Source organism: Temnothorax longispinosus, chromosome 2 (genome assembly GCF_030848805.1).
Source record: "Temnothorax longispinosus isolate EJ_2023e chromosome 2, Tlon_JGU_v1, whole genome shotgun sequence".
NCBI classification, from domain to species: domain Eukaryota; kingdom Metazoa; phylum Arthropoda; class Insecta; order Hymenoptera; family Formicidae; genus Temnothorax; species Temnothorax longispinosus.
This window is the reverse complement of record NC_092359.1, coordinates 3,135,551-3,158,555: the sequence shown is the minus strand read 5'-3', so window position 1 is coordinate 3,158,555 and position 23,005 is coordinate 3,135,551. Positions and strand designations below refer to the sequence as shown.

General features: G+C 37.5%; 7 protein-coding genes across 14 annotated transcripts; 3 read left to right on the top strand and 4 right to left on the bottom strand.

Annotated features, from left to right (window-relative positions):
* Positions 1 to 219: 219 nt before the first annotated feature.
* On the top strand, positions 220 to 6,839 carry LOC139825361 (nuclear receptor 2C2-associated protein). Of its 3 annotated transcripts, none has more exons than XM_071798016.1 (4): positions 220 to 482; positions 618 to 708; positions 788 to 896; positions 6,715 to 6,839. In XM_071798016.1, the coding sequence occupies exons 1-4, from the start codon at positions 445 to 447 to the stop codon at positions 6,837 to 6,839; spliced, it is 363 nt and encodes a 120-aa protein (XP_071654117.1). In that variant the 5' UTR covers positions 220 to 444. The 3 variants fall into 3 exon arrangements, with proteins under 3 accessions (XP_071654117.1, XP_071654118.1, XP_071654116.1); XM_071798017.1 differs by lacking the exon at positions 6,715 to 6,839 and adding an exon at positions 1,474 to 1,613 and having other exon boundaries at positions 222 to 482; XM_071798015.1 differs by lacking the exon at positions 6,715 to 6,839 and having other exon boundaries at positions 225 to 482; positions 788 to 1,177.
* On the bottom strand, positions 1,349 to 6,860 carry LOC139825357 (MAM and LDL-receptor class A domain-containing protein 1). 2 transcript variants are annotated; one of them, XM_071798008.1, is made up of 11 exons: positions 6,722 to 6,860; positions 5,768 to 6,207; positions 5,256 to 5,453; positions 4,653 to 5,007; positions 4,074 to 4,250; positions 3,569 to 3,995; positions 3,001 to 3,339; positions 2,518 to 2,736; positions 2,007 to 2,389; positions 1,591 to 1,756; positions 1,349 to 1,509 (listed from the first exon to the last, which is right to left on the bottom strand). In XM_071798008.1, the coding sequence occupies exons 2-11, from the start codon at positions 6,169 to 6,171 to the stop codon at positions 1,469 to 1,471; spliced, it is 2,709 nt and encodes a 902-aa protein (XP_071654109.1). In that variant the 5' UTR covers positions 6,172 to 6,207; positions 6,722 to 6,860; the 3' UTR covers positions 1,349 to 1,468. The 2 variants fall into 2 exon arrangements, with proteins under 2 accessions (XP_071654109.1, XP_071654108.1); XM_071798007.1 differs by lacking the exon at positions 1,349 to 1,509 and having other exon boundaries at positions 1,535 to 1,756.
* A 553-nt stretch (positions 6,861 to 7,413) lies between these two features.
* On the bottom strand, positions 7,414 to 10,456 carry LOC139825360 (serine/threonine-protein kinase Nek5). 2 transcript variants are annotated; one of them, XM_071798012.1, is made up of 6 exons: positions 9,627 to 10,456; positions 9,458 to 9,548; positions 9,222 to 9,389; positions 8,814 to 8,974; positions 8,465 to 8,612; positions 7,414 to 8,237 (listed from the first exon to the last, which is right to left on the bottom strand). In XM_071798012.1, exons 1-6 carry the CDS (start codon positions 9,683 to 9,685, stop codon positions 7,962 to 7,964), a joined length of 903 nt encoding a protein of 300 aa, XP_071654113.1. In that variant the 5' UTR covers positions 9,686 to 10,456; the 3' UTR covers positions 7,414 to 7,961. The 2 variants fall into 2 exon arrangements, with proteins under 2 accessions (XP_071654113.1, XP_071654114.1); XM_071798013.1 differs by having other exon boundaries at positions 9,222 to 9,359.
* A 151-nt stretch (positions 10,457 to 10,607) lies between these two features.
* Duba (Deubiquitinating enzyme A) lies at positions 10,608 to 15,076 on the bottom strand. 4 transcript variants are annotated; one of them, XM_071798009.1, is made up of 12 exons: positions 14,367 to 15,075; positions 14,171 to 14,269; positions 13,445 to 13,536; positions 13,170 to 13,294; positions 12,732 to 12,874; positions 12,493 to 12,648; positions 12,252 to 12,408; positions 11,954 to 12,165; positions 11,733 to 11,852; positions 11,496 to 11,651; positions 11,225 to 11,414; positions 10,608 to 10,914 (listed from the first exon to the last, which is right to left on the bottom strand). In XM_071798009.1, the coding sequence occupies exons 1-12, from the start codon at positions 14,511 to 14,513 to the stop codon at positions 10,754 to 10,756; spliced, it is 1,758 nt and encodes a 585-aa protein (XP_071654110.1). In that variant the 5' UTR covers positions 14,514 to 15,075; the 3' UTR covers positions 10,608 to 10,753. The 4 variants fall into 4 exon arrangements, 3 of the variants coding, with proteins under 3 accessions (XP_071654110.1, XP_071654112.1, XP_071654111.1); XR_011735516.1 differs by having other exon boundaries at positions 10,775 to 10,914; positions 11,496 to 11,575; positions 14,367 to 15,076; XM_071798011.1 differs by lacking the exon at positions 11,496 to 11,651 and having other exon boundaries at positions 14,367 to 15,076.
* Positions 15,077 to 15,599: 523 nt separating this feature from the next.
* On the top strand, positions 15,600 to 17,450 carry Arp10 (Actin-related protein 10). The gene is made up of 5 exons (XM_071771884.1): positions 15,600 to 15,823; positions 15,921 to 16,073; positions 16,145 to 16,429; positions 16,511 to 16,790; positions 16,901 to 17,450. The coding sequence occupies exons 1-5, from the start codon at positions 15,744 to 15,746 to the stop codon at positions 17,231 to 17,233; spliced, it is 1,131 nt and encodes a 376-aa protein (XP_071627985.1). The 5' UTR covers positions 15,600 to 15,743; the 3' UTR covers positions 17,234 to 17,450.
* On the bottom strand, positions 17,281 to 18,979 carry Eif3f1 (eukaryotic translation initiation factor 3 subunit f1). Its single transcript, XM_071771885.1, has 5 exons — positions 18,808 to 18,979; positions 18,530 to 18,699; positions 18,265 to 18,447; positions 17,780 to 17,998; positions 17,281 to 17,693 (listed from the first exon to the last, which is right to left on the bottom strand). The coding sequence occupies exons 1-5, from the start codon at positions 18,914 to 18,916 to the stop codon at positions 17,520 to 17,522; spliced, it is 855 nt and encodes a 284-aa protein (XP_071627986.1). The 5' UTR covers positions 18,917 to 18,979; the 3' UTR covers positions 17,281 to 17,519.
* Positions 18,980 to 19,113: 134 nt separating this feature from the next.
* LOC139809172 (metalloendopeptidase OMA1, mitochondrial-like) lies at positions 19,114 to 22,988 on the top strand. The gene is made up of 8 exons (XM_071771883.1): positions 19,114 to 19,299; positions 19,665 to 20,472; positions 20,577 to 20,716; positions 20,835 to 21,008; positions 21,101 to 21,208; positions 21,286 to 21,486; positions 21,609 to 21,785; positions 21,966 to 22,988. Exons 2-8 carry the CDS (start codon positions 20,124 to 20,126, stop codon positions 22,059 to 22,061), a joined length of 1,245 nt encoding a protein of 414 aa, XP_071627984.1. The 5' UTR covers positions 19,114 to 19,299; positions 19,665 to 20,123; the 3' UTR covers positions 22,062 to 22,988.
* The last annotated feature ends 17 nt before the right edge of the window (positions 22,989 to 23,005 follow it).

Genomic DNA, 23,005 nt, shown 5'->3' with positions numbered 1-23,005 from the left:
GCGTAATGTCGGGCGCGTCGATTGGCTAGAAGACGCTGGAATTTATTTATCTGTTCATTGGCCGCGTTCAGCAGACACAACTGTTGACTTCGTCTTATCAACAATCTGCGTTGATTGGTGGGTTCTAAAAGTAAGAGCCAATCACGTTCGATTGCTACTGAGCGGCTTGGTCTGCTGAACGCGGCTAATAATTTTTCCGAAGAGCGTGGTTCTCGAACGCAGCCCTGCTGACGCGTCCATTATTTCTTTTGCAGGTTATGTCAGCCCATGAGAAAAGTATTAAAAAAAGCTCATTATTGGAGTATTTGGAGTTGGAGATGAAAAAAAAGAAATAATTTGTAAAACGGAGAAGAATACAATTTTTCTCTGATATTGCGGAAAGTTGACGAGGAATTTTTGTCCTTTGTACAAACATAAAAATTATTTCTCTTTATAGAAAAAGATATGCCTGCCCTGTTGACAGAAAATAATTTCGAGTGTCGGTTAGTTTTATGCTTGATACAATAAAATAATAGCTGTTATATAAGAGAAACTATATACGTAAATCCTTTAAATGAAATATATTAGAAAAGAATGTGCTCTATAACGTTTTAATAATGATTCGATATTTTATTCAGGGTGAGTTCTGTGCTTAATAAGAACGTTCAATCTTATGGGAAGACGTATATGTTTGATAATTGCAGTGAAACATGTTGGAATTCCGATGCAGTAAGTAACCAAATTTTCCTACACAATTATAGATCAACTCTTCATGTTTAATGATATAATTTAATATTGCACATGGCAGGGAAGTCCACAATGGGTTCTCATTAGCTTCGAAGACGAATGTGGTCTCTCCAGCTTTGAGGTGGAATTCCAAGGTGGATTTGCTGGGAAGAATTGTCACATAGAGGCCGGTAATGACAAAAAGGAGCTGACGCTCGTTGAATCTTTTTATCCGGAAGATAAGAACAAGTTGCAGCGATTTAACTTGAAAAATCAGATCAGAGCTAAGGTCTTTAAATTTATGTTTAACGAAAGCTACGATTTCTTTGGTAGGATCATCATATATAATTTATCGTTGTACTCGTGATATCCCTTCTATCTTATAATTTTGTTACATTACAAAAAATATTCATACAAATACAACTTTTGTAGAAAAATCTTTATCTTATTTAATAAAACTTACTGTATTAAATTTTTTTTCTATTTTGTTTGCAAGTTATAATACGTAGAGGAACTTTTTACAAGCGCGTTTGTATATTTAGTTCACTCAATTATATAAAAATTTTTTGAGTCGCACAAAGATGATTATACAATATATTTATCCTAATTGAAATGATTTATTATTTGTTCTATATAAAATAATTTATTCTGTTTGTGATACAATTAAACAATATTTTATATGAATCACTGTTAAATGATCGATAAAAAACGATTTCTTAAACGTTAAGAGAAGTTTTGTAATTATCACGTGACTCTTTTTTTCTCAAGTCTCGGTTTGGATCGGTTGAGCACTGGCTGGTCGAGCTGAGAAAAGAAACATAAGTATCTTTTAATACCATTTGCTCGCATTTACCGTATGACTTTTTCTTATTCCATTAGTCTTACTTGCGCAGGCTAGAGGTTGAAACTTTATGTCGTCGACGGCAAAACCTCCATTACTGGCGCTTCCCTCAAGAATAAGTCGATACGGAGTTCGCGCTTCAATTGTCACTTGTGCCGCCATCCATACTGGTCGTGGATTATTCAATCCTTTAGCTGTCAGTGACCACAACTGCAATACAACATTCATTATTGAAATGAAAAGTTTAGAACAAAAGTGAACCATATATACTCCACCTCCAAAAGTTGCTAGCTCCATGCATCTGATATTAAAATGGAAGTAAAGCAGAAGATAAAAATTTTGTTTTTTATCAGAGAGAGAGAGAGAGAGAGAGAGAGATTTTCAATATAAAGGGAATATAAAGTAATATTCTGAATATAATCATAAATGTTATATTCGGTTTTATATGTAACATTCGTACCGCTTGCTCCTGTTCGCCTTCGCTCTCTCCCTCAGCCTCTTCGGCAGGCATTTTGATCACTCGCAGAGTGGTAGACTCCTCCACGCCAAAAGCGGCGAACCAAAAGGTGAAACATACAAACTCTTCGTCAGGTGAGGCATTGATGACGGGTGATTGTAGCTCAACCTTCGTCGATTCCTTATTTGTCGTGAAAATGTCGAAGAATACGAAATCGCCAGACGCACCAAAGGTTCTATCTAATAACTGAGCTGGTCGATGAGCCAGAAACGCACGCTGCCACATCACGGCACGGTCGTTATCGGAAATAGTTATGTTCTCCCATCCGCACAAATCCTTCTCGAAACTGCAATCTTCTGCGCGAACGACTGCACTCATTGGTTTCACTGTATGTAGATGTAAAACATAAATTTCACGCATAAAATGAGATAAAAGGATTAGAGAATGGTACTATGTCTCCAAAGGAATAGATACTTCAGAAGAAGGAGAATTGAAAGAAGGAGAAAATATTCACCACTGCAATTTCCAGTGTAAAAGGCGATATCATCAATTCCTATGCTACCACTTGCTCTGTTAGGACCCCATGTGCCCTCGAACACTATACTGAAGTCTGTGTTTTGATTGATGTTAGTCTGAGCGTAGCTCCATGTGGGACCTTGATTATTGTACAGTTGCCATATAGGTTTAACTTTCGAACTGTCACCCTCTGTTTGCACATACAGTCGCAAGACGCCTGAAAAATTAAAAATATTGCTCTCATTTTGTCGATAAATTACATCCATGCAACATTCCGAAAGAAATCGAACAATTTATTTTATCTTACAATATCAAGCTGAATTTCTAGATTTTCTATATTTCCCTGTATAAATTCCCCTTATTAATTAAGAAAAGTAAAACAAAATTTAAAATTGCAAAACCAATTCTTCATTTCAAAGATATAAGATATCAATTCTACGAAACAAATTTTTATTGATTCTTTTTGCAAAACTCCATCTACCTAAGCTGGGTCCTGTGGAATCGATGAAAGGCTCGAACATAAAGTACCAGAATGTGATACAGAGCGGTTCTTCAGAACCCTTCATTTGTCGACTGACCAGCTGAGCGGTACCTCCGGATGACCGTGCACCTCGGAGACGTCCGAGCCCCAGAAAATATTCGTTGCGTCGATTAATCGTGTGTCCACTGCTATACGGTTTCCTCTGATTCCTCGGGCCCAACACTTGAGTGGATACTCTCTCCCATTCGACGCGATCCGGATCTCGCGAGTTGATCCACTCACATTCGTCGATCTCGAAGGTGCAATCCCGCGATATCGGAGCAGCCACTTGTGGTGAAACTGCCAAAACAATACAGATTGTTAGAAAATTAATTCGGATGAGATAATCGATATAATAAAAGTAAATTCAGATCTTGAGTATGTCTTAGGAGTGAAATATAATGAGATCGTCTTATGTACTTTCAGTTTAGAGGCAAACTTTCAATTCATTACAGTCAATGATTGTAGGAACAGTTTTATACTAGTAGACATTGAAATCTAATTTTTAAAACTACATTCTTCAACCTACCCGGGCAAGCACCTGGCCCATATGAGATATCATCGATTGCGGTGTCCCCCATGCCGGTGATTCCTACCGATGCTTCGAAAACTAACTGATAATCGTCAATGGAGCTGATCGTAACTTGCGACATGAACCAGGCATTGCCGGCATTTCCGGACAGACCCCAAATCTCTTGCAGTTGCATGTCTGAACTGCGAAAATGACGTAGGAATAACTTTAAGTAACCGATTCCAGATCCAAACATGTGGAACCAAAAATGCATGCACATCGGCGCATCCGGCATTGTTGCCGGGAAGCTCGAGCTTATGATTTTCGCCGTGTCACCGGGTCTTCGCGGGAAGCCGGAATCGATGAAAGCGTAACCACCGGCAGTGGCACGATCGGTGGAGCTGTCCATCGCCGGACCGGTTGTGGGATTTCCGCTTCCGCGACTCTGGAAATGTGCTTTTTCAAATTATATTATCACACGTAAGTGCAGGATAAAATCGTGTAAAATTGACAGCGCACTCACTATGGTCCAGTCGAAATCATCTTCCGCATCGTTATTCCAGTCGCAAAAACCACTGGCAAAGTTACAGAATCCAACGCACGATGTGCCAGGCTGTAGATCTATGTCATCGATAGCAATGTATCCGCGATATAAACGCGACGGATCCGTGGAGTCCACTGGCACGCCTTCAATAACTATCTAAATGACAAGATTTCTATTTTTTTACAAAGATATTTATAATAACATGTAACACAAAGCATTGAGAATATCAGCTTTAGCAACAGAAATTATATTTTAGAGGAAAAGATTGGTAAATTTTAATATTAAGGCAATGAATCCTAACTTCAACAAATAAATAAATATAATATATTTGTAAATAAATTTAGATACTTCTGTAGTGTTAATTTGTTCGTCGAACAATTATATTTTGGATGCTAAACAACCACTATATTATTTGGACAACTAACAAAAGCGGTTGGAGAACATTAAAAATAGTTTCTATCAATTTAATTTTATCACAAGTTTTGATTCTCCGTACTGGCTATATCTCTTCGTGTTTACTAATTAAATCTCCGACTGAATCAAATTATAATAATATACCGAGTGTAATTCAGGATACGTATAAAGTATTTGGGCCTGCTGCCATGCTCCGAGCGTGTAATACTGCGCGTGCCACAGTACACGCTCTTCCATGATTTCTGCCGGTTCGCAAGACACTGTGATATTCTCTACCGGCGATTCTTCTGGCGATTCCTTCTTAAATGAGAACTCGTCCGTTCCGACGTGAAGTAACACTCGTAGCCCCGCGATGCTGAGACCATCCATAGTGTATTTGAACATAAAACAAGTACCGGAGACCCCAGTGCTGCCTAGTTGTGGACTGTGCAAAAGACCTCCGGGACTCTTGGTCTTCAGGTCCTTCGAAGATACTTGCGATGTCTCCAGAAAGGCGTATCTAACACATTAATCTGTGTTCAAGATTATCCGGGGGAATATGCAAAACTCACATTATAAGAACATAACGGCAAGCAGTATGCAAAAGAATATAATAAGTTCTCTACCGCAAAAGAATTCATATCATTTCTTATAATCATAATGTAATATAACTGCGATGAAGGACCAGAAGCCTTAATTCAATATTGAAGAAAATTTGACTTTTGCTATACATTTCTCAAGTGGCAAATATTTTCAGCAACTTTTTACCCTCCTTCCATAGAGCCACTCGTGGCATCGGTCGATGGTCCACCCAACCAGTTGGTGCCCATTCCAGTACCTAAAGTCCATTCCAAGGCACCATTACCATTTTGCCACTCGCAAAGTGGCATTGACGGTGCTGGCCCAAAATCGCAGAAAACTTCATCAACAGTGACTGTCGGAGGTGGTACAGTAATCGTGGGAAATCTTACAAATTGTAAAATTGCAAACAGCGTGTGAGATTAGTTGATTTCATGATTAATGTCATAATAGCTTTATATATTACAATTATATAAAATTTTATCAAATTTACTGAGTCATATTTAAAGTAAAAATCTAATTAAAATTAAATGAAAGAATATAGTTCTGTTCCATATTCGTTAAGGTACAATCCTTAAGGCTTAAAGCGTAAAAATCTTCTTTTTTTATCGCTTATTTCTCAATAGCTATCAACACCTGAATATTTTTTATACAAATGTTTTTGCTGATCTCCTTTTTGAAGCTTTAAAAAGGAAAGAAACCTTTGTGTTGAAGGGTTTCTTTGCGCCTGGGTCGTGGGTTGCGGAGATCTGGGCGGTAAAGACCTTTCCGTGGTGAAAGGCGCGGTGCTGCGGGTCGGTAGGATATCCGGCCTGCCTGGCCATTGCCTGGGTTCGATGCGCTCTACTTCGTCCAACGGTTCGCGGTCGCGATCAACGGAATTGATGGGAGATTGTCCTGAATCGATCGAATCGACGGGCTCTGGACCGTCAACCGCGACGCTGTTCCTCACGGTATTTCTCATCCAGACAGGAGCATAAGTAGAGTTAGCAGCACCCACGAGATCTATTTGTTCCCCGCGCATCGCACTCAAGGCAGCTGGAGGGTACCAAGTCATGCTCCACGAAGGGTACAACCAGCAGCTCAGTAACAAGATCCACCACATGTCCGGATACGATTATACTTCTTGAATTTACTCTATCTGCAAAGGACGAATGAATTAAAATAAAAATCAATTAAGGATTTAATTTATGAGGATTTCACTGCGAAACTAACTTCCTCGCAAAAAATTTCGAATTTCGGCAAAAAATCTTTTAATCTGTTAAAATAGAAATTAAAAACTTTACAAATTGTATATAATTTAATCGATATTAATCTCAATAGCTATAAAAGAAGGATTGAAGTTTAGAAACTTACATCTTGAAAACTTGAAAATTGTTAAATGTGCTTTTACATTCTTCTATTTTTTATCCATTTTATCTTACATTATTTCTGTTAGTAGTTAGACATTAAAATAAGAAGTAGATCTCTTACTCACAACTGAAATTTGATATTAAAGTGAAGTCTAATAATGTGTCCGGAACAGAAAAAAACGGAAAAGAAATCGAGTACTTCGAAATAAAACCCCGACATCATAGATTAAGTATTTAATTTCACAGAATGAATTCCTCGTGTGATTCCTCTTTTTTAATTCACTTATTTTGCACAGGACTTACTTTCCGACGCGCGCGTCATGTATCATCCACTATCGGATCATCAGGATCCTCGGGATACGATGGTCTTGACATGGAGTTCGTTTGGTGGAATTCTACCTCGCTAAAAGATATGTTATAACGGTTTTATATGAAATCATGCTAACATTGCTACCAAATAAAAACGACAACGATAGAAACCAAAAACTTGTGAGTGCGCACAGAAGTAAATCCACAGTTCGCAAGATTCTACAAATCTAAATTACATTTCTAAACAACACAAATACGTATCTAAAAACAGACTTTACCTATTACGGATTTTCCGTTTACTCTTGCACTAAACACTTTTCTATTCCTTCAGGACGATTCTTTTGATTCTCTCACACCGTACCGATGTCACAAGGAAGAGTAACAAGTTCGGATAGCGGTAACAAGTCCGACAGAACGATATCTGTACTAACGAGATGCGAACTGTACGGTTTTCCAGAATCGCCACAGGGCATGGAACGAAACAGTATAATACATAGTTCCGGTCTTAGCTTCCGGTTACGCATCCCGCGTGCTCGGGGGAACCCGATAGCAATTCATCGAACAATGAAATTCCATCGAGGCAGAATGCCGTAATAATAAGATTAAAATCTAACTGTTTCTACTGGCGATAAATCGGTTCCGCGTATCGCTTCGCAAACGACAGGTTTTCAATTACAGACGTGATGTACATTCAACATTCATAATTTAATTTCCTCCCGACGATTAATTACAAGCATAATACAAAGCATCATTATATCCAATACAAAGAGCTTGTGCATCGCGCGCGCATACGTTATAACATTATAAAATATGAAAAGTTATCTTTAACTCAATCGCGTTTTATTTACAAAAGTCCTATAAAGAGTCATTAAAAAATAAATTATATAGTAATATGTCATTTAATTTAGAGTCATGTTCCTGCATGATTCAAAATATTATTTTTGGAGTGTCACTCTATAAAAAATTAATATTAATTGTATAATATAAACATAAACTTGATAATTGTCTCATGTTTTAGAAAAAGATAATTTCAAACATAAATTTTCAACAATGTTTAAACTACGAGGGATCTAATTAACATGTGACAAAGATCGCTTTTACAAAAGTCTTGTTAATATTCTCCTAAAACCATTTGATACGCGTCTCTATTTTATAAAGCGAATTCCTATTTGTGGCAATACTATTTTCCTGTTCCTTCTTCCCTAAGACATTGTTCATTAAAATGTCATTTCGATCAAAATTTTGATGGATTCAGAAATTTTAAAAAGACATGTGGCCCAAAGCTCTCACGTTCTCGTTCAGCGAGATTAATTTGACGCCCAAGATTCAGATATACTCGAATGATGTAAGGCACAAGAAAGGGGCAAAGTACGAGCTGATCGGTACGGGGTCGACACAAACTGTTCTTCCTCAGCATCTTCGATATTAGATTCACAGTGGATGCTGATATCCACTGCGGTAAAGGTTGCGGCGGGCTGTTGTGCACTAATTTCGTAATCTCTGCTAGATTCTGAAATAGTAATCAATTAAGAGGCTATTTATTTAGAGAAAGACACATGTGGGCCGATATAAGTATTTTACATTTTGTGTAAAATCTCCATTATTCTTTGCATTTAAAAGAGAAAAAAACGTCGCTTTTCATAAACATTCTCTATCTACAATATTATTAATTTATGCACTTTATGCTATCATTTTACATCTTGACCATATGTCTCGCCGTTAATTAATTTAATTTACCGTGGCTGGGAATGGAAGTCTCTTCGTAACCATTTCATACAGTATAACGCCCATGCTCCATATATCACACTTAAGTTCATACGGCTGTACACTCAGCACTTCCGGAGCCATATAGTAATAAGATCCTGCATGACAAATTATCGAGTCTCTACAAGATAAAAAAAAAAATTAATAAAATTTGCACAAGATAGAATAAAGATTATGTTGATTTACATAGAAATGAATCGATCGGGGCGATTTATCATTTTAGGACATTTTAATCATGCTCATTGATAATTTCAGAATAGTAGTTTAATGCTGCAGTTAAAGTGTACTTGTTAAAATTAAAATTGACTTAATCAATGCGTACTCTTGGATACTTTTTGAAAGGCCGAAGTCACCAATTTTAACGATATCACCACGGCTGCCAGTCAACATGATATTTTCCGGTTTTAGATCTCGGTGAAAAATTTTATTCGCGTGAATGTGATGTACTCCCAAAGTAACTTGTGAAAAGAGATACAGCGCATCCTAATAAAAAAAAAATTTTTTTATATACCTTTTTTACAATTGAGTTTTTACAATTCAGTTTTGATTTTGATATGATGTATATGTGCACACAATTAATTATATAATTTTAAAATATTTAATTTCCTATATAATTCCAATATAACGCAAGTTTGTAGCTATCGAATTTCGTATAATTATAAAAAAAAGTGTCTTTTCTATATACTCAAGTTACAGGTATCAAAAATTACAATAGAAAATAGAAAATTACCTCCTCTTTAAGCGGTACGTCTCGTTTTTCTAGCAAATCTTTGAGAGTACATCGAGTTGCATATTCCAAAAGAATATAGCTGTAATTATTCTTTTTCCATGCTCCATAATAAAACACTATGTTTGGATGTCTCAATCTCTGTAGGCATCGTATCTCATCTAGTATTCTCTGTATTACGAAACATATATCGAATTTCGTATTGTAATTAAAGAAATAGATATTGTGCAATTATATACCTCAGAAGGCGAATGGTTTACTGCATTTAAGTCTTGAGCTTTTATAACAAATGGCTTTGAGTCTTTCTTCCTTCTCACCAAGTACACAGTTCTAAAAGTATACGTTATTCTGTACAAGGTAAATCTGATTCGTATAATTGCACATTTATTATTTCAAATAACAATATACCCAAATGTTCCCTTTCCAAGTATGCTTTCAAATATATAATCATCGATGTGCATATCCATCTTCGTTTCCACAAAATATAAAACTGAAGGTTTACAGCGAAATTGAATTTTGTCAATATTTTGACACGCATAGTTCAGCTTATTCAAGGACTATTCAGCTTGTTATGGTAGACTATATAAATATAAATATTTTTCCGAAAATGTATGTACATATTACTTTTCTAACTTAAACAACATAAATTTATGTACTACTTACTCAATATAAAGGATAATTTATTGCCGTTTCAAAGAATTTCAAAAATTTTGAAATTCCTTGGTATCGATCAAAATCATTCTATTCTGAATTATTCTCCACATAAATTATTAAATTAAACGCTGAAAAAATGTTCAATCGAATCCTTACATTTGTTCTAAATTTTAAGATTGGAAAAATACCGATATTTAAAAAAAAGGTCTGTTTACATTTATGCCACTTATGCTATGATAATCATGATATTTGGAGAGATGGTAAGTTAAATGTCGACAAATAAAAGTTACAATTAAATGATGTTTTATTTACTCCTTTTTTACAAATAATGCAATGCAGATTTCTTTAAAGCGTCGTGACCTAAACTATATCAAGAGAAAACATCACGATTATCAAACAATATATATTCTGTCTAAACGGATTGCATACTTTGCGGTGAGATAAATGTCAAACTCCAAAGAGGAGTATAACATAGATCGTGATAGTGGTTATTATAACCAAAACTAAGAAATTTCTTTCTTACCAGTAATAATTTTGGAAGAAACGATGCAAGTTATTTTTTGATCCATTCTATAATATAAAGATACCCACAACGAAAAAATAAGATACGCAGCTACTTTGTAAGTGTTAACAAAGCGTCTAACGATATAACGTACGTACTCGAAGAAAGTCCCATACGTATGTTATGTGTTGTTGAGAGAGACGAAGAGAAAAGATGGAAAAGAAAACCAAAAATAGTGATTATTGCAACATTTACTCACGAATAAGAAAGCAAATCGCTTTATGTCCTAGCACAATATGGGATTAGATGATATTGCAATATATAAATGTATATATCTTTACTCTGATATCTTTTGAACTTTGTCGTTGCCGACCGCATTTCAAGAATTGTTAATAGAACTGTTACTAGACTCTATCGTATTGGCGCTATCGTTTCCGGCGGACGCGGACACGCGTGACTGCTTCAGGCTATCCAAGTACTCTTGTTGCGACGTCGCCAGCACTTGTGAAAGTATTTGGCTATCTTCCCAATCCGTCAGACCTAAAAAAATCAGAAATTGACACAAGTTACTAGTAAATCCTTGCAGTTTAATGTAAAATTTCTCTAAAAGAGAAAACCTTTAACTAATATTTACTCTAAGAGAATAGTAAACTATAAATTTAAATTAGTAATTAAGAGAAGTAAAATGTGTTTTTATTCATATTCAACAGAATTAATTTTTATTAAACGAAAACATTATATATATATACATATATGTTTCAAAAAACTAAACTTTGAAATAAAAATACAATGCTAATTGGTTTTTTCCTTTTTTTTTCAAATATAGACAGACATGAAAATACATTCTCACCAAATACTTCGGGAGGAAGGCGATTGAACAATGAAATGTCGGGTGACGCATTTGCTTCCTTACTGCTTCCAGGCACAGGCTCTTGCGGCATCATTTTCACCTCGAAATCCGATGGCAGATGGGATATGCTAGATCCTTGAGTCGACTGATGTTGCGGCGATCTCTTGCTGTATCGTACCGCATCGCTAACCTAATAATCACAACAAACATCCTTTATGTACAATACCTTCAACTTCCTATCGTGAGAATAAAAAAATAACAAAAAACGGACCTTTGGAGAATTACGTAAATTATCTTGGCTAGTTTGTGTCGTGGTCGGAGAAGAGGTATGGCTACGCTGCTGTCCACGACCTCCATGTGAATGAAAGTGTGAATGATTATGTTGCGCGCTCGTAACTGTGCTCGTACTGCTACTACTGGCTGATCGCTTGATTCAAAAGTCGTGACTGAGTCTTTTCGCTCCAATAGAAGAGTAATTGATATGATAATAAATTGAATTTTTACTTACTGCCTTACGCATCTCATTATCACGCAACCATTGTAAATAACTTTCTCGTGCTACTTGCTCTTCGATAGCTTCATTAGTCGCCTCCCAGTCGGTAGCTTTTATTTTATCCTCCAGCATTGTCTTTCATAAAATCAAAATTATGTGTGTGAGAGCATCTTTCGGATATTTATAAAATCAAATAAATCCAGGTGCTTGCTTGTTTATGAGTTTATGACGATTACCTGTTCGATATGCAATTCCTCACTTTGACGAACTGCATCCGATATCAGAGCGCGATCAGCAGCACCGGGATTAAATGATGGCAAACCAAGTCCAACGCCTATAGTAGCTTTAAATGGATCAACTATACTGTTATAATGACTTCCACGCTGATACGACAGCCTGATTGGTTCGTTATCACTTTCCACCATAGTATGAAAAATATTGACAGGCTCTATAAAAGAAAAAAGGTATTTGATGACAAGATCAAGAGTGACGCGAAATATCTTATAATACAAGTAAAAAAAAAAAAGTACATACCAGTGCTGTAACAATATAATTGGATACTACGGTTGTACATTTCTGACATAGCTTGCATTTCTATATGATTCCCGTGCACATACTCTTGTCTCTTCCTGTCTACATAGGTGCTGAAATCTTCCGCCACAAAATGCGAAAAAAACTCCTGATTGGAAGCCTGAAAGAAACAAAATTTTTACCGTGTATATCATTAAGAAAAAATAAACGTAAATGTTATCTTATCTCCGTGTTACACACTTACAATATAATCCATACAATGCTTTCGGACAATTCCATGCATTTCCTGATCACCGTAAACCTGATCTGCTACTGCTCTAAATAAGCAAGCTCCATCCTCGGCCATCTTTTTTAACACAAGACCCTTTTTCTTGAGGCGCTTCTCAAACTTTCTATCTCTCTAGATTATTGCAAGTATGGAACAATCTATATTAGATAACGCATCGTAATGATATATAAAATATTTGGTTTAATAATGCTTACATCCTGCCATTCGGCCAACGTAAGATTATTTTCGGTACGTCCTGTATATTCATCTCCGCTATTGTAGCCATTTGCCTGTTCATGTTCCAAGTTCGAGGCATTTCCGACAATGCTTACTCTTCCACTTACGCTAGTATCCGTGCCTAAATAAATCAAACTTATCATCTCTCACCTTCCATATTTATAAACGTCACAGTCTTAAGGCCTTCACACATAAAATCCCGTAAGAACGTAAAACGTAAGCGTAAGAAAATCGACCAGTCCCAATCGAGTATTGTGCTGTCCATAACTTCAGTAGGGGAAAATACTCGATTGGGATTGGTCGATTTTCTTACGCTTATGTTTTACGTCCTTACGGGATTTTATGTGTAAAAAGGCCTTTATTTTAGTGGCTGGTACTGTGCTATACGGGTAAAAAAAAAAAAAACTTTTTGATACCTTGCGAGCCATTGCAAGAAGCAGCAGGTGGAGTAGCCTGCCTCTCGCGCTCTCTTTCTCTCTCTCTTTCTCTGCCTCTATCCCTCTCACGTTCACGCTTTGTGCGCGAAGGTCTACCAATACAGCTATTAAAAGATTAGTAGATCCCTTATTAAATATAAGCATAAACCTATACTATAAAAGCACGCAATTCCTATTACCTATTTTATGTAAAATTACAAAACAAATGTATTTTATAGCACCCGTTTTTACTCCTTTGCGTCATTTTCAAATACCTGTGGGGACTGACTCTCTGTCTGTGACGTTTACCATGACTCGGGCCACTCCCATCTTCAAAATGTTTGTCTTCGCGGCGGTCGACATTTGTCTGTATAAATGTAAAAATACCATACATTAGCCAAAAATATATCTCGGCTGTGAACTCTCTGACTAGGCATTTGATCGCTACAGCACTCGCTACTGATTATAACAGCATAACACCCGTAATATAGCTTCTTTTTCCCCAAGTGTAAATATTATCGTTTATGAAAAATTCTTTCTATTTATTATCCATCAGCTTTATACAACGATCAACGTTTACATTACTGCTGCTGCACAAGATGATCTATACCATGCCTGGTTAACTTCAAGCTCCGGAGCCATGACACTTCCCCTTTTCCATTCACAGAGAGTGGGGGAAAGGGGTTCCTTCGCCGGATGTAGGCTACGGTCAACGTGACGCTACAAATGCTTCAAAACATTCCTCTTCTCTTTTCTTTCAATGAAGAAAAAAGGAGAAGAAGAACGCTCCAAAGCACATTTTTAGCGTCACGTTGACCGTAGCCATAGTTTAGCAGGCATGATTAACTTCATCCAGCGAAGGAACTCCTTTCTCCTACTCTCCATCGATGGAAAGGAAGAAGTATCGTGGCCCCCGGAGCTCAAAGTTGACCAGGCTTGATCTATACGATACCGAGACTAATCCGAAACAAAGAACCGAGGTAATCCCCGGTGCGTCATACCTCGTACGAGTTGCCGGTCAACACGAGGGAACCGCTGTGGGAACCATGATCGCTTTGGACTCCGTGCAGGTCGACGGCAAATCCGCTGGCGCCCCGTACCTAGTCAGCGAGTTGGCAAAACTTCTGTTTTAGAACCTGCCCCTTTTAAGCAGAGAGACAGAGAGCAAAGTTCGGAAATCACGTTCCGATCTCTCACCTGATAAGGACTGTTCGGGAGCGCGATGTTGCCGGAACTGTGCTCGTTCTGCACTACCCCGTGATGAACGTCGACCTCGGGTCCGGCGCCTCCCTCGCGCGTCCTATCCTTCGGCGCATTCGCCTTCTTCTTCGATAAAATCGTCATGATCTCGAGCGATCAATTCCTGTCTTTATCTCTATCTCTGTCTCTCTTTCTATCTATATATGTGTGTATATATATATGTATCTTTCTCTCTCTCTCTCTCTCTCTCTCTCTCTCTTTCTCTCTATCTCGTCCTCGTTCGTAGAGCAACACGTCGCAGATCGGTTCGCGATCGTCTCGCGATTTGCACAATGCACACCGCGTCTCGGCCGCGAAAGCAATCCGAAATCCGATCACCCTCGCGATCGCCAGCGGGACCGTCCTCGCCGTCCTGTGCACCTATTACGTTACTTTTTTTTTTTTCCCCCACAGACGAACTCTGGCGAATGGAGTTCCGCGCACCTTCCGCGCTCTCTCCAGCCCCCTCGTTCGCGTCGACGTCGTTGCGTCACCCGTACGGCGAGAAACTTCGGTCAGGATGACGTTGCTCCGTGGCCGCCGCCGTCCAACATGCCCGAGCGAAAGCGACACGGACACGACGTCGTTGATCGCTGCTATGTCTGGAATGTTTTGTCAGACGGCCATGTTTGCCCGTTCACCTCCTCGGCTTCGGAGAATGCGGGAGGTGCGTGAGACAGGGGGGACCACACGACCTATGATTGGCGGCGAGTAATTCCCTATCGATGGCTGCGACCTGCGACAGCTGCGGGAAAGCGCTTTATCCATTTCCACCAATGAGGATTATGCTAGGTCTACAAGGGGCGCGTTCAGCAGACCAAGCCGCTGAGTAGCAGTCGAACGTGATTGGCTCTTACTTCTAGAACCAACCAATCAACGCAGAATGTTGATAAGACGAACTCAACAGTTGTGTCTGCTTAACACGGCCAATGCGAGTCGTAAAGTCGTGAGTCGTAAGAATTGACCAATCACAGTCGATTATTCTCCTCAAATTCGACTGTGATTGGTCAATTCTTGCGACTCACGACTTTTACGACTCGCATTGTAGACCTAGCATAACTCATTGGAATTATTCCATTTTCCCTAGAAAACACAATAGAAATCTAGGGAAATAACTAAACAATAATTCCGAACGGGATTTATTCCAAAAAAAATCCGTTCGTGAACGCAGATTGGATTTCGGATGACTTGACGAACGCCGAGCGTGCACGACTTCTTCGCTTCGGTTCTGCTCCGGTTTCTTCAGCTGTTCGTCTGTCAAGCTACTTGTCAAACTACATTAAGATTTAGCTAAAAATACGACTATACGAGAAACGGACAGATAAAATAAGGAAAATGCTTCGCGGATACGAGGGCGTGAGATATATCTCGGATAAGACAATGGTAGTGTTCGACATCGGTAGCGCGTACACAAAGTGAGTATTGCGAGACGAGAGAGAGAGATGATTTCTACGGCCTGTATTTTCAATTTGAAATATATTTGTATTGCCGAATACGTTTATTGCGACACAGGTTCGGCTATGCGGGAGAAATGTCGCCACGTGGTATTATTCGAACGGAGGTGAGATGCTCGGAATCGAAGAAGATACGCAGAATCGTTGACTACAAGGACCCCGAGGATCTGTATCAATTGCTCGTGGATTTTCTTCATCTATTGTTTTTTAAGTAAGACCATGAGTTCCTGCGTTTTCACCGTAGCACTAGGGTTTCCATCTAAAGCGACCTATATGACGCAGGTACGTCGTGATAAGCCCGAAAGATGCGAGAATATTGCTCTTGGAGTCTCCACTGGCAGTAACGTCGTTCAGAGATACCCTCGCGAAAGTAATGTTCAGGCACTTCGAAGTCGGTTCTATGTTGTTTCTGCCGAGTCACTTGGCGACGATCAGCACTCTCGGTATCGATACAGCTTTGGTATTGGACGTCGGATATCAGGAGGCAACTCTGATTCCGATCTTTGAGGGAATACCGGTACTTAAAGCCTGGCAAGCGTTGCCCCTAGGCGGACAGATTGTACACGAGTGAGTCTCGCTTTTTCTTCTGTTACACCGAGATTCACTTGACAGACACTGTATAATTTGTATTCTTCTCACGATTTGTAGGAATTTAGGAAAATACTTTCGAGACACAGCGAGCAATCTAGATTTGTCGGAAAAGATGCTGGAGGATATCAAAGTAAGAACATGTTTCGTAACCACGCTGGAAAGGTCCGCAAAGCTAGGGACCGAGAATGCTCCGACTCCACCTCCCGACGTCACGTATCCCGGTGTTAAAAGAATCTTAATACCTGGAGAGATCAGGGAAAAGGTGTTTGAGATACTGTGGGAAAGGGATAACGATAATCTTTCTTTACCCACTATGATACTCGACGCTATCGTTAAGGTAAAGCCAATCTCTACTGTAATTTTCTGCGCAATACTACGCAATAGAACCCTCAAGTTCGTTGAATAACAACGCGCACGTTTCTAATGTTACATTTAATTTTAAATCAGTGCCCATTGGATACGAGACGCGTGCTGGCCGAAAATATAATACTCGTCGGAGGAACGTCTATGACAAAAGGCTTCGCGAGTCGTCTGAAATCGGAATTGTTGGCTTTAATCGCGAGCGATCTGTATAAAAATAAATTGAAGGTGGAATCGTTCAAATTTCATACGGCACCCAGCAAACCAAATTGCACGGCGTGGTTAGGCGGTGCTATTTTTGGCACGACAGATTTGCCATTACGATGTTTGACAAAAGAAGTGTACTTAAAGACTAATCGAGTTCCCGATTGGTCTAATCTTATAGATAATCAAAAGGATGAAACTTCGTACGAAATATGAATAAATGAGTACGTCATAAGATTTAAGAAAGCAGTCTGTAGAAAAGCTAGTAAATAATTTGTATTTATTATTGTTATAATTGTAATTATTCATGCATATTGTACATATAATTGTATCATTCAATGACGCATTTTTTACACTTTATATAATTACAATCGCAATTTTACAAGCTACTGTTGTAATTCCAATCAATCGTATTAAAAATAATTGAAACATATCAGGAGTGGACTATTATTATTGATTTTCTTGTGCGCTATGTATAACGTGAAGAGTCAAACGCTCTTGATCATAGAGTCGTAAGCAGAGTAAGTTTCTCGTTGAGTTGCAGCTGCGTTTTTATCAATTGAGATAACGCAACAACCATCAACAGATCTTTAACATTGCTATTAAACATATCGTCAAATTGATCGCTCGTCATTTTCGGCACGGAATGTACCATATCCAAAAGGGCCCTGCCCACCTGAAATAGCAGAATAATTTGTATTAGCTAAATGACAAGAATTTTACAGATGAAGACAAAAGAGTTTTATATCTGTCTGTATTTACTTGATTATCTGGCAGCTGTTTCCCTGCTAGAACATCATCAACGTATGCCAATACTTGTTCCAACATTAAAGAAAGCTTGGAACAAGCCTCAGAGACTTGCGCAAGATCCATCATGGGTTCTATCCCTCCGGCAGATTTTCCAGACGCTTGTGCGTGAGATGGCACTTGTGTCTTTGAACACAGTTGCAATCCTACCACTTCTGGCTCGTAGCAGGCAATCTGTACGGACAGGTTTAACAATATTAAAGGTAATCTCTATATAAGAACGTCTTTATATATTCTATAGTATTCATAGTCAGATCTTATATTTAAGATCGTCTCAAGTTTATCTTTAGATGCTGTACGCCTCGTTTCATTGGCTACGGAGTATCTAAAGATGAACTTAAGACGATCTTATATATAAAATCTGACTAGAAATACTGACCTATGATACAATTTGTTGTAAATGTTACAATTGTCCTATTAGATTGATAATTGTGACAAACCTGAACTTTGACCGGAGTGAACATGGAGCCTTGCTTGCCATTAGGCACACCCAACGGGACACAAACGTAAGCTTTGATCCCCATTCTCGTTGTATTCGCCAACGTTGTGTCAACAGTCAAATGCACTGGATTATTGCACTCTCGCACATAATATTCGTGGATAACGGACGAGTGTGTGGTAACCTGCGACATAACGTTCTGTTTAGTTTGCGTACTGTCAAGAGGAAACGTGTAAGAAGAGCCTGAAATTCAAGGGCCTGCACACCTCGTTGCCGGTGGCCCACCAACCGACGATATTCTCTTGCGCGTTGACTCGATGATTCAAGTCGTACAGGTCCATGCCGTATGTGAGATCGGCCTCCACCTGGCTCTCGGATTCCTTGTGCGGCACGCAAAAGCAGTTGGTTACCTCGACGATCCCCTTCTCCGCGGTACCTGGAATAACGAATGACACGTGTCGGCTGATCACGTCTGTCTTGCGGCTGGACACGCGGTGTCAAAGCGGGACGGGAGGTCGTATATGACGTTTGCTCGATACGTTACCCAGTAAAGTGCCGATAACGCGCATGGATTCCGCTTTTCGTCGTTCGTACGCATCCACGATTTGAAATAAAACCACGGGATGCACCTTGACGGTGAGGTTAAGCGCCATGTTTACGGCACGGAAAAATCGGAAAGAACGCGTCTGGATCGCGCGAACACCGTCCTCGGGGTCCTCGGCAAGGCGATCAATACTTTTGCATGATCGCCAACTGAATCGAGCGAGCCTGAAAGAAACTGGAAATCGACACATAGCTGCACCAGCTGAACGGGACAGTGCAACAAGTTCAGCTAAATAAGAACGGACCTTATGGTTAAAGGGTTAAAGACAAACTTGAATAAACTGAAGCGAATTTTGATCGATCTAATTGAATCGAATTATTTTCCTGTATTATATTCAATCAAAATTGAGTTTGGAATGTTTGGATTTGAATCAGGTTTCTACGTGTTCCTAATCATTAGAATATAAATAAATACTGAAGTGGAAATCATCAGGTATATAACCAAAAAAGAGAATAAATTTTGTAAAATCTTTATAGTTGCCAACTATATACTTAGTATATAGTAGCTAAAGTCAGTTTAATTATTTAAATTTTATAAATTTTTTATGAAATATATATAAAGCTTTTTGCTTATTTCTAAAATTAGAAATAAAAATAAAACTGTCATCTTACGTAACCGAATAGATAACCGTAAATTTAATTAAATTGTTTTAATTAATACTTAATTAGAGCGTATGATTACGTGAAAAATGACGGTGTGATTATCAACGTATATCTATGTCCTAATCTGAAAATCTGTGATAGATGAATCCAAATAAAATTCTTTCTGAATGTATGAATGTCTTTTTCTATTTTCAGCTTCCCATTATTTTAGTCACGTCTTAAACTTTTAACAAGTACACGCAGTTCTCTGGCAAGCCATAATCTTGAAACAATTATCTTGGAGTAAAATAAGGACTCGGTACAATGTTAGTCCAACGAGTGTTGAACAACTAAGGCAAACTGAATTAAATTAGATCTGACGATATTGGACAATAAACAAGCATTTACTGGCAGCTTGTAAAAATTCATAGCAACCGATTTGACTGCATCTGATAGTGCTATTTTTCCTCAAAGGAGATAATTCATGCTGAAGTATTGCACTGGAATAATGAGCAGTTATGACATTAGTTTCAAACTGTTCTTATTAACAGTATTTGCAGATTATAGACAATCATAGCTGTCATTATATTCTTACATGTAGCGTCATACTCCTTAACAGGCTATATTTTTGTTCCCGTTGCGGATATAATTACTGTACCCAAAGCTTTCTTCAATATGCTTGCCATATCGAGAAGTTTATGTCGGAAGAATTTTCAGCGGAGAACAACTCATTTTGTTACTTGCTCTGTGAGAGATCGCCATCATATCTGGTCGTACAAGAGATTCCTCGTTCAAGATAAAGTTGACTGCGGAAAGATACAATACTTAAAATTACAAAAATGTGATTTTCGCACAACGCAAAACTTGCACGTTCCACCGTTAGTAGCTATGCTTCTGCGTCCTATCTTACGCATTGGTGCAGTACTGATGGGGCGCGGTATGAAGAGATGGTGGACGCGCAAGCCCGAGAAGGAGAAAGAGGAATATAAGCAGTGGTTTAGGGAAAGAAGAAATATATTTCTAGGTAAGAGAGAGAGAGAGAGAGAGAGTTCTTTAGAGATTGCTAAATAATTGTGTTATAGTAATATTGTGCCATGTTTCATCTATATTTCTTAATTTTTTTAAAAGGTTGTTTCGGACTGTATGGCCTTATATTGGCTATTTACTACGTAACTCATCTTGAAACCGATCCATTGACACAACGTTCGAGATTTATAATCTTTAACCAGGAACAAGAGAAAAAATTAGGGAAAATGGTTCTCGAAGCTGTAAGTAAACAATGCAGTCGTAATAACGTAAAAGAATTAAAGATTTTAAAGTCTTTGCATATTTGGAAGTACCCTTTAAAAGTTTATATTATATAACATAATTCTATATTTCATTCAGCATTTAGAAGCTCACAAACTAGATTTGGTACCGCACTCTCATCCAGCTTACAAGAGACTCATAAGGGTGATTGAAAGAATTTTTACATCTAATAAAGATTTGAAGTCGATGAGAGATACACAGTGGACTTTAACTGTTATTAATACACCATTGACAAACTCGTACATCTTGCCGGTGCGTGCATCATCAATATTATACAGCAATATATTCAGTACATACAAGCTATTAGTACAACTATTTTTACTTTATTTCTTTTGTCTTCTTAGGGTGGCAATATCTTTGTATCCTTGGACATATTAAGAATTATCGAAAATGACGATCAATTAGGCATTGTTTTAGCCCATGAAATGGCTCATTCGCTGCTGTTACATTCTGTAAGTAATAACACGAATATTTTTCATATTGATTACTCTTTATAAAATATAAAGTATGTAATAATTTTTGTAAACAGCTTGAGGCACTATCGGATCGACTATTGTGGGACTTTTTAATAGCAATACCCATATTATTAGTTTGGGCAATATTTCCCGACTTGGCAGCTGCTATTATTCATATGATAGGAGAACGAATTGTGAATATTATATATAATCTTCCATTCAGCAGAGTTTTGGAGAATGAAGCTGATGAAGTAGGACTTAAACTGGCTGCAAAAGTATGTTATACAACATAATATCTAATATTATATTTTGCATTTTGTATTACTACTCATACATTTACAAAGACTAATTGTTAGAGTTATTTACGAATTAGTATACATATCTATTCTTTGCACAGGCTTGTATTGATATTCGTGAAGCTGTTGTATTTTGGGCTACGATGAGGACGCTTACAGAAATGCATACACTGCCTCCAGAATTGCCATGGATATCGACGCATCCTGCTCACGGTGACAGAGAGAAGCGTTTGAATGAAGCAATGACAAAAGCATTAGAATTGCGAAAGGACTCTGGGGTATATCCTTTAACTTTTATTATTGTTATAACTATTATTTAATTACAGATATTAACACTACTTTTTAATTAATCTGCCAACACCCTTGTATAAACACTAGCTGCTATCATACAATTACTAATAACATTGTATTTTACTTATTACAATATACATTATAAAAACTTCCTATTTAATTTACAGTGTTCGACGTTGCCCGCAGCAGACCCAAGAGACAAGTTTTACAAACGATCGGCAAAAGAACAGGAGATTTATTTTAAACAGAGAGGGATAATTTAAAATGAGAACTAGAAAACCAGTGACTTTGCTATTGTGCCTAGAGAGTTTCGATTTTTCCTTAAAAGTTATTAAAATAATATATGCTATAAATATAAAACGTTAATTTTTATGTAATAACACAAGTACGCGAATCAGTATTCCACATAGCATCAAGTATGCTTTCGTATAAAAATATCTATCTTTTTATTATAAAATATCTTTATCAATTTTCGTACACACAGAAGAACGTATATATAAATTATGTAATATATAAATTTACATTTGAAACAAGTCAATTTATAATTGAAATAAGCAAATATTTTAATTGCAAATGATACATTATAGTTTTTATAAATAAAACTATAATGTGACTATTGTACAGCTTCTGCTACAAGTATTTTATAAAAAATAATTGTATAAAAATATTTTTGCAAATGTACCTAGATAATCAAGTCTGTTGAAAAAATTTTGTTAATTATTCTGCTATAAATTTTGCCGAATGCCATCAGTGATATAATAGAATCTGCTAACAGAATATGTGATAGAAAAGCAACATTTTCACAAGTAGCTTTTAAATGAGAGCAAAGCTAACGAATAAACGGTCTAAGAGTTTACATGACTTAACTGCGTCCACTAAACGTGTACCTATGCTGTTTTATTTATTTTTCTAAGAGAAGATTTCTTTAAAAGTTATGTATAGTTACGAAATTACATTCTATGTGCGCAAATTTTGGACACCCTGTGTATTGTATATATTTTGGATACACATAGGTGACGCTAATTTAAGTCTCATGTATTAATATGAAATGTATTGTAAATAATATATGTTATTCTGTTGTCGACCTATTAAATTTGTTGATAAACTTAGTTCTTGTGGAATGTAAGTGCACGCACGGTCATTTTAAACAAGAAGATTTATATTTGAGAATAAAGTATATTTTTAATAAATACGTTATATCAATTAC